The 10,265-nt window shown below is 44.9% G+C and overlaps 1 protein-coding gene across 2 annotated transcripts in view; it reads left to right on the forward strand.

The window, feature by feature from the left end:
* The window catches only part of LOC122561487 (histidine ammonia-lyase-like), a 41,439-nt gene that overhangs the window by 22,573 nt on the left and 8,601 nt on the right, over positions 1 to 10,265 (forward strand). For both annotated transcript variants that reach the window (XM_043713233.1, XM_043713234.1), the window contains exons 15-17: positions 428 to 493; positions 4,341 to 4,506; positions 8,367 to 8,501. In XM_043713233.1, coding sequence (XP_043569168.1) covers positions 428 to 493; positions 4,341 to 4,506; positions 8,367 to 8,501 — 367 coding nt within the window. The remainder of the gene's footprint in view (positions 1 to 427; positions 494 to 4,340; positions 4,507 to 8,366; positions 8,502 to 10,265) is intronic.

Below are 10,265 nucleotides of genomic sequence, written 5' to 3' on the forward strand. Positions count from 1 at the left end.
AGGTCAAATCATCGATTGTTCTCAAGAAGGAGTTAAGTAAAGTTCTTAAGGTATCAAAGGGAGAAAGTAGGAATAGATGACTGAGTTGGATGGCCAGCCATGATCATATTGAATAGTGTAGCAGGCTTGAAGGGTCAAATGGCCTACACTTGCTCCTATTTTCTATATTTCTATATGTTTCACCGAAGGTTCATTTATCAAATCCCAGGACAACAGCACAGTATGCCGCTGAGGAAGTTCTGCATTGTCAGAATTACTAGATTTTAGATGAGACTTTTAAGGGAGTCCTCTCAAGTGGTAAACAGAATTCCATGGCACTATTGGAATAAGAGAAAGGCCATTTTAAATGTTGTTATTCTAAACTAGTATAAAACTTCTTGCATAACCTTCAAAATCAGAACACTTTCTGTCCTTAACCAGTTTCCAGATTGTGCTTGTGGACAGAGGTGAAGTTATTTCATGTGGGAATTTCCATGGTGAATATCCTGCGAAAGTAAGTATCAGGCAATTGAGGGCATTTCATGGTTTTGTCCCATATCAGAGTTTACAAAATCGTAAGTGAACATAAAAGCCACCACTGGAAGATGCAAATAAGAAAGTCACAAAAATGTATAGCTCAATGACATGAATTAACTGCTCTTCAGACATCTATAAACATTTATTTCCTCATCTCTTCATAATGACCACTCCTTGATTTTGTGCTAACAAGAAAGATATTTATTATCAGGGGTTTCTCTTTATTTCTTCGTGGATGTGAGTGTCAGTGTTTAGGCCAGCATTTATTATCTGCTCCTAGTTGCCCTTGAGAATACGGTGATGAGTTGCCCTCTTGAATTGTTGCAGTTCTGTGCAGTGGGTAAACCCACAATGTCCTTAGGGCAGGAATTCCAGGATTTTGACCCAGTGACAGTGAAGGAATGGGGATATATTTTCAAGACAGGATAATGAGTGTCTTGGAGGTGGTGGTATTCCCATGTATCTGCTGCCTGATGCCTGGAGGAAGGAACCTCGTCTTCCCCCTCCAGCCCCAGGGCATCAATGTGGATTTCACCAGTTTCCTCATTTCCCTTCCCCCTATTTTATCCCAGTTCCAACCTTCCAACTCAGCAGTGCCCTCATGACCTGTCCTACTTGTCCATCTTTCAACTCCCCCTCCCACTCTGCCAAGGACATGCAGGTCCTGGGGCTTCTCCACCGCCGCTCCCTCACCACCAGACGCCTGGAGGAAGAACGCCTCATCTTCCGCCTCGGAACACTTCAACCCCAGGGCATCAATATGGACTTCAACAGTTTCCTCATTTCCCCTTCCCCCATTTCACCCCAGTTCCAACCTTCCAGCTCAGCACCACCCTCATGACCTGTCCTACCTGCCTATCTTCCTTTTCACCTATCCACTCCACCCTCCTCATCCTACTCCAACCTATCACCATTACCCCAACCTCCATCCACCTATCGCACTTTTAGCTACCTTCCCCCCAGCCCCATCCCCCCTTCCATTTATTTTACCACCTCCTCGGCTCACAGTCTCTTTCCTGATGAAGGGCTTTTGCCGAAAACATTGATTCTCATGCTCCTCAGATGCTGCCTTACCTGTTGTGCTTTTCCAGCACCATACTCTCGACTCTAATCTCCAGATTCTGCAGTCCTCACTTTCGCCTTGATGCTCTTGTCTGTCTAGATGGTGAGATCACGTGCTTTGAAGATGCTGTCAAAAGAAGGTTTGTGAGTCACTGCAGTTCAACTTGTATAGTGCTTCTATTCTTGGGTTTTAGAATGGGAGCAGATTTGAAGTGATGCCTGTTATACCAATCAAGTGGACTGTTTTGCCCTGGATGGTATCAAGCATCTTGAGTGTTGTTGGAGCCATACCCATCACGTGGGTAGTATTCCAACGCATTTCTGACTTGTGCTTTGTAGATGGTGGACAGGCTTTGGGTGTTTATTAGACTCTCTCTTGTTAGAGATGATCATTATCTGGAATTTGTGTGGAATGAATATCCCTTGCCACTCATCAACCTAACTCTGGATATCCAGGATCTTTGGACATGGAGTGCTGCAGTATCTGAGGAGTCCCGATATTGCTGAACATTGTGCAATCATCAGCAAATATCTCCCCTTCTGACCTTATGGTAGAGGGAAGGTGAAGACGATTAAGCCTAGGGCACCTGCCTGAGGAACCCTTTCAGTTTGGGATTCAGGTGATTGACCTTTGGTAACCACAAGCATCTTTTTATTGTGGAAGGTTATGAAGATTTCAGAAATAAGAACCTAGAAATGATTGTAGTAATATCCAAACATTTAACTCACTCAGATGGCATTGTCACAGAAATGAATCGAAAAGTGTGGCACTGGAAAAAGCACACCAGGTCAGGCAGCATCTGAGGAGCAGGAGAGACGACTTTCTGGGAATAAGCCCTTCATCAGGAATGTGGAGAAGGAAGGTGGCTGAGAGATCAATAGAGGGGTGGGAGTCGGGCTGGGGGCAAGGGAGGTGGGAAGGAGATAGGTGGATACAAGTAGGAGGTGATTGTGATAGGTCGGTGGAGTGGATGGCGTGGATAGGTGGGAAGGAAGGTCAGATCAAGAGGGCAGCACTGAGTAGGTGGGTTGGATCTGGGATGAGGTGGGGGGGGTGGGAAGATTTGTTAACTGGTGAAGTCAATGTTGATACTGTGTGGTTGATACTGTAGGATCCCGAGGCGGAAGATGAGGCATTCTTCATCAAGTCGGCGGGTGGCTTTGATTTGGAGGTAGAGGAGGCCCAGGATTTGCATGTCCTTCAGGGAGTGGGAGGGGGAATTGAAGTAGTCGGCCACAGGGCAGTGGGGTTGTTTGATGTATGTGGATCAGGGATGTTCCTGAATCGTTCCGTGAGTTGGCATCCTGTCTCCCCAGCGTAGAGACCAAATCAAGAGCAACGGATGCAGTAGATGAGGTGTTTGGAAATGCAGGAAAATCTCTGCTGGGTTTGAGACGATTCTTTCGAGCTTTGTACAGAAGTGAAGGGGCAAGTCTGGGCACAGTTTTGCATCTCGTACGTAGGCAGGAGAAGGTGTTGGGTGAAGAGGGTGGGTTAGTGGAGAGTGTGGACCTAAAGAGAGAGTCACAGAGGGAATGGTCTCTGCAGAATGCAGATAGGGGTGGGGAGGGAAATGTATGTTTGATGGTGGTGTCTGACTGTATGTGGTGAAAATGGAGGAGGATACACTATATCTAGAGGTGCGTGGGGTGGAATGTGAGGACCAGGATTTGGCCTCTTCCACCGCCGAATCAAAGCCACCCACCAACTGAAGGAAGAACACCCCATCTTCTGCCTTGGGACCCCATAACCACATGGCATCAACATTTACTTCACTAGTTTCCAAATCTACCCCCACCCTACCTCATCTCAGATCCAACCCTCCACTTCTCTCTTGACCTGTCCTACCTGCTCATCTTCTTTCCCACCTATCCCCTCCACCATCCCCACCGACTTATCATATTCACCTCCTACCTGTATCCACCAATTGCTTTCCCACCTACCTTCCCCACAGCCCTACCCCCACCCTGCTATTTATCTCTCAATCCCCTTCCCCCTCCACATTCCTAATGAAGGGCTTATGCCCAAAACATCTACTCTCCGGCTTCTCAGATGCTGCCTGACCTGCAGTACTTTTTCCAGCGCCACACTTTTGACTCTAACTTTCCAGCATCTGCAATCCTCACTTTCTCCCATTGTCACAGAAATATAAAGCTCTATTAAAATAGCTTGAGAGAGAGCAATTCAGAATGAGCGTTAAGAGACATTTTTATTGTCCATACCCTCAGTGAACTTGGTAGATTGCGGATACAATTGTTTCACTGTTTATTTCTGATGGCTGATCTGACTCAGGAAGCAACCTCATTACCCAGTGATATAGAGAGGACCCCACTCTCTGAGTAAGGACTGAGTGAGGAAACCATATCCAGTTTCCTATTCTGCAATGACCCTCAGGAATGGAGGAGAGGGAGTACTCGATTGGCCAGTGTCATTGGAGTCTAGTCCTTTGTCTGGAACAGCATTGGCAGTCAGCTGGTGGATAGGCTGTGACTGAGCCCTAAGAGTTTATGTCAGAGTCACACAGAGACTCCTGGTCAGGCATATTGTGCGTTTCCCAGAGTTCCTGCTTGCAAGCCTACAAGCTGCTGTCCCTCCCCACACAACATCCAACAATGTCATTGGCAGTCATTTGGAGGCCAGTGTTTGGGGGTGAATTATTCAGCTGAAGAGCTGGCCTCCAGCATTTTTTATTGAAAACGGTTGTAATTAATTGGTGACCATATGTACAATGAACATAGTGACCCTTGTCTTTTTGGAACAGGCCCTTGACTACCTGGCAATCGGTGTACACGAACTGGCATCAATCAGTGAGAGGAGGATCGAGAGACTGTGTAACCCGTCCCTGAGTGAACTGCCTGCCTTCCTGGTTAATGAGGGGGGCCTGAACTGTGGCTTCATGATACCACACTGTACAGCGGCCGCATTAGGTAAAAACACTCACTAACTGTGGGAGTTAATGCAAAAATGCCGTGAATGCTGGAAATCTAACGCAAACACTAAGAACGGTGGAGAAACATAAAAATAGAAGAGCTAGGAGCAGGAGGAAGGCCTTGCAGTCACACAGGCTTGCTCCACCATTTAATATGAACATGGCTGATCTCATCTTGGCCTCAACTCCAATTTCCTGCCCACTCTCCCTAACCCTTCCACCCATTATTCATTAAAAATGTGAATATCTCCTCCTTAAATTTATTCAGTTTCCCAGCATCCACCTCACTATGGGGGAGTGAATTCCAGACTCAACTCCCTTTGAGATAAGTAATTCCTCTTTGTTTTAAATCTGCTAGCCCTTATTCTAAAACTTCTTGTTCTAGATTAGACTCCCTAGAATATGAAAACAGGCCCTTTGGCCCAACAGGTCCACACCGACCCTCAGAAGAGTAACCCACCCAGACCCATTCCCCTACCCTATATTTACCCCTGACTAATGCACCTAACACTATGGGCAATTTAGCACAGCCAATTGACCTGACCTGCACACCTTTAGATTGTGGGAGGAAACCACAACACCCAGAAGAAATCCATGCAGACGCAAGGAGAACACGCAAACTCCACATAGACAGTCGTTCAAGGTGGGAATCAAGCCCAGGTCCCTTGCACTATGAGGCAGCAGTGCTAACCACTGAGCTACCACACCACCCTGTGTGAGATTGCCCCACGTAAGAGTATACCCTTTCCAATTAGCAGTTTGGCAGTATCTAAAGACAGAGAGAGAGAGAGAGAGAGAGAAAGAGAGAGACAGACAGACAGATAGATAGTTAATGTTTTGAGTCCAGTATGATTCTTCTGTAGAACCAACTGCTCATCTCTCAAATAAAGCAAATAAATTGTGGATTCTGCAATTTCTTTAACTAAATGCCATGGTTTAAGAGAGAGTATGAAAACCAGAATTTCCCATGTGCTTCAGGAACTTGATGTTATGACGAAAAGAGCTCAGACTTGCAGGGCCAGCTCTTTGCTCAGAGGCACTGACTCGGAGCTGGTGTCCACTACAGAGAGGGTGGCCAAGGTACAGGACCCTATTGCTGGCTCCTAGTCAAAGGGCAGATAGCCCTGGAAGCTGGACAGCTCCACTAAGAGAGCAGAAGAATGTGATGGTGACTCAATCAGTGTGACTGGAGAGGGGAATCCTTATCACTCCCCTTTGAGGAGAAACCAGTAGCTTGTCAGCGATTTACTCCCTGTTGCAGCCTTTAGTGAAGCAAGCCCTGTGTACACTGTCCTTTGGGGTGGTGCTGCTGACTAAATGCTGTAGAACTATCTAAATGTTTGGAAATTGAGGATTAAATGTGCAAACTGCATTTCCACACCCCAATCCCACTCCCATCATCCCCAGAAAGGTACCCTGAGGTGAGCATGTGTCACTGAACAGTCCCTTCGTGACTCTGTTATTTCCCTAGCTTCCCAGCCCAACTCCCTGACATTAGGAAAATCTTCTCTCTTGCAAGTCATTATGGCTTGAAAAGAAGCCACTTGGCCCATTAGTTCCTTTTTGTGTCTTTGTACAGTGATTCAGTCAGTCTCATTCCCCTGCTTTGTGCCCACCTATTTCCCTAAAGTGCTAATCTCATGTCTTTCGATTTCATCGCTTTTGCAGTGACTTCCAGTCATTACCCTTCAATCTGTACAACGATTCCTTCATACATTTCACCTCACATTATCATTCCTCTGCATCTCAAGCTGCAACTTCCTGTCCAAGCCATTCACCATCCTGACTTGGAAATATATTGTCGTTTGGTCAAGATTTTGAAACTCCCTCCCTAAGGGTATTGTGGGTCAACTTACAGCACATGGACTGCAGTGATTCAAGAAGGCAACTCATCTCTACTTTGGAGGAGCTAGGGATGCTCAATGCTGACATCCCATGAATTAATTATTTAAAGACTCACTTTTAAACAATGTCCTTTATTCATTCACGGGTTGAGGGTGACACAGACCAGGCAGCATTCATTGCCCAGAGGGCAGTTAAGAGTAAGCCACATTGCTGTGGGTCTGGAGTCACATGTAGGCCAGACCAGGTAAGGACCAGTTCCCTTCCCTAAAGGGCATTAGTGACCCAGGTCGATTTTTCCAACAATCAGCATTAGACTCTTAATTTCATATATTTTATTGATTTCAAATTCCACCACCTGCCATGATAGGATTCGAACCCGGTTCCCCAGACATTGTCTGCATCTCTGGGTTGACAGTCCAACAATAATACCACTAGGCCATCACCACCCCCTTCACTCCTTGTACCATCAACTAATGGAGACAAGGAAAAAGTACAACAAGGAATGAATTGTCTCGAAATGCAAACGGAAAGTACTAGAAGCTTCAGACAGACCAGCCAGCACCTGGGGATAAGACAGAAAGGTTATCATTTCCTGTCAATGACCTTTTACCAGAAGCACTAACCCTTTTCATCAATGCTTCTTGATTTCTAAGTCCATCCAGAATCATCAATATTTTGCATCCATCTGTATAATGTTTTGTTTATTTCCAGTGAACACAGGTATAATACAGGCTGACACTTCCTCAAAGTACTGCACTGTCAGAGGTGTTATCATTTCATGGATATGTTTAACCAAGGTCCTGTCTGCCCTTTCAGGTTGGTGTAAAGGATCCCACTATTTTCAAGAAGAGTAGGGGTAAGGCAGGTACTGGAGGGGGTGGAGTCCTGCAAATTGTCTTGGCCAATATTCATACATCAACCAACATCACCAGAATAAGTGACCTGCTCAATGTCACGTTGCTGTGTGCAGGATTTTCCTGTGTGCAAATTGGCTGTTGCTTTTACTGCAGTACAAAGCTGACTACACTTCAAAACAGTGGCTGTGAAATGTTTTAGGATATCATGTAAATTAGAAACACACACACAAGCAGGAGTGGAAGTAAGCCATTCAGTCCTTCAAGCCTGCTCTGCCATTTAATAAGATCATGCCTGGTCAGATTGTGGCCTCAACTCCATTTTTCTGTTTATCCCTCCAAACACCGTTGATTCATTCTGATCAGAAATGGGCCTGAGCCAACCTTGATTATATTCAGCTTCCACTGCTGCCTTTAGCAAAGGGATTCCACAAGTCAACATCATTGAAAAAATCTGAAAGAAGAAATGCCTCCTCATCTGGGGCGGCACAGTGGCTCAGTGGTTAGCACTGCTGCCTCACAGCGCCAAGGACCCAGGTTCGATTCCAGCCTTGGGTGACTGTCTGTGTGGAGTTTGCACATTCTCCCCGTGTCTGCATGGGTTCCCTCCGGTTTCCTCCCACAGTCTAAAGATGTGCAGGTTAGGTGAATTGGTCATGCTAAATTGCCCATAGAGTTAGGTGCATCATTCAGGGGGAATGGGTCTGGGTGGGTTACTCTTCAGAGGGTCGGTGTGAACTAGTTGGGCCGAAGAGCCTGTTTCCACACTGTAGGGAATCTAATCTAATCTCTGGAAGACCCCTTATTTCAAAACTAATGCCCCCTAGCTCAGCATCAAAACCTCATATGTTTTAATAGGATCACCTCTTGTTCCTCTAAACTCCCCTGAGTATAGACCCAACGTCCTCAAGAAACACCTTCATCCCAGGAATCAATCCAAGGACCACTCTCTGAATTGCTTCATGTACAGCCCTTAAGCAAGGAGATCAAGACAGTGCTCAGCAATGAAAAGTGCTATAGGAATACTATTTCTCACTTTGTTTTCTAATAAAATATGTTATGAAATTTCTTATTGATGTTGCAATGTTTAGTAATTACACACCATCACTGAAACACTGAGAACATCCAGTCACAGGCAATGACTTCTCATTTTCCCTAGTTTCCGAGAACAAGGTGCTGTGTCATCCATCCTCTGTCGACTCTCTGTCCACCAGCGCTGCCACTGAGGACCATGTCTCCATGGGCGGATGGGCTGCCAGGAAAGCGCTGAGAGTTATTGAGCATGTCGAGCAAGGTAAGACTCTGTTATCGGGATTGTCATGTCAAACAATAAAACTAAGAGCAAGAGTAAGTTATTCAGCCCTTGGAGTATGCTCCACCATTCAATAAGATCTTGGCTGATCCTCAATCTCTGTGCCATATGTTCTGAATGTGTAAAAGTATACTGTACCTTTAAGAGAGTTAAAAGCTAGCAGAAACACCTGACAGCACCAAGTGTTCTGAACAAGACACAATGTAACCTTTTGGTCCAGCAGCTAGAGTAGCTCGTTGCCTGGAGACAAAAAAAAATCGAATGCAGCCAATCAGTTTAAATTATACACCCCAAAAAAACCAAACTCTAATCAAGTTTGAATTTAGTATATTGATAATATTAAAAGCCAATGACACAATCCGATGCTTTGGGGGTATAAGACCAGGGAAAAATTGTACAGTTGAGGGAAAGCCACAACACATGCAGTCTGCCTGCAGAGTAGCTCTCTTAAAGGTACCTTTATCTATCAATGACCTGTAAAACAGAAATCTCTATAAAGAAGAAAAGAAGGCAGAGGAAGACATAAAGAGAAGATTCGAAACCTGGCTGATTTTGAAATTTGAATTTTTGGTAAATCTTAATCGGGGGTTTTATCAGACTGGTATTGTCAAAGGGGAAGGTAAAAGATAAGTTAGAGAAAGGAGTTGTAAATTGTTGTTAGTTAATTATTCTGTTATACTTTAAGAAATAAAGTTGTTAATTTTTACTTTAAATAGTGACCTTTGGGATAGTTCTTGGCCTCTCAAATGTTTACAGATTACCTCACAGGGTAAATCTTTTCTGTGTTGCTGGTTTAAAATAGCAGGGGGAGGGCTTACCCTGTGTAATAACACATATATTCATTTTCTCTCCATACTCCTTGATGCCTTTAAGATCTAAATATTTATCTATCTCTTTCTTGAATATATTCAGTGACTTAGCCTTCTGTGGTAGACAGTTCGACAGGTTCATTATCCTTCAATTGAAGAAATCCTTTCTCATCTCAGCCCGAAGTAGTCTGACCCAATACTGAACAGTGGCTCAGTGGTTAGCACTGCTGCCTCACAATACCTGTGACCCTAGTTCAATTCCACCTTTGGGCAACTGGCTGTGTAGAGTTTGCACATTCTCCCCATGTTTGCATGGGTTTCCTTTGGGTGCCCCAGTTTCATTATAGTCCAAAGATGTGCAGGTAATACTAAATTGCCCATAGTGTCCAGGTATGTGATAGCCATACAGAATGCAGGGTTATAGGAGGTGGATCCAGATGGGAAGCTCTTTGGAAGGTCGGTGTGACTTAGGTGGGCTGAATAACCTGTTTGCATACCGTAGAGATTCTACATCCTGAGTCTATGACCCCTGTTTTTAGACTCCCCAACCAGTGAAAACATCTAGCCTGTGCAATCAAGTTCAAATTTTATACATTTCAATCAGATTCCCTCTCATCCTTCTACACTTTAGTGAATACAGGCCCAGTTGAACTGATCTCTCCTCCTAAGACAATGCTGCGATCCTCAGTATCAGCCTAGTGAACCTCCGCTGCACCCCTGTATGGCAAGTATATTCTTTCTCATGTAAAGAGACCAAAGCCACAAACAATACTCCAGGTGTGGTCTCACCAAGGCCTTGTATAATTACAGCTGAAAATGTGTTGCTGGAAAAGCGCAGCAGGTCAGGCAGCATCTAAGGAACAGGAGAATCGACGTTTCGGGCATAAGCCCTTCTTCAGGAATGAGGAAAGTGTGTTCAGCAGGCTAAGATAAAAGG

The sequence above is a fragment of the Chiloscyllium plagiosum genome, chromosome 23 (genome assembly GCF_004010195.1).
Source record: "Chiloscyllium plagiosum isolate BGI_BamShark_2017 chromosome 23, ASM401019v2, whole genome shotgun sequence".
Lineage (NCBI taxonomy): Eukaryota > Metazoa > Chordata > Chondrichthyes > Orectolobiformes > Hemiscylliidae > Chiloscyllium > Chiloscyllium plagiosum.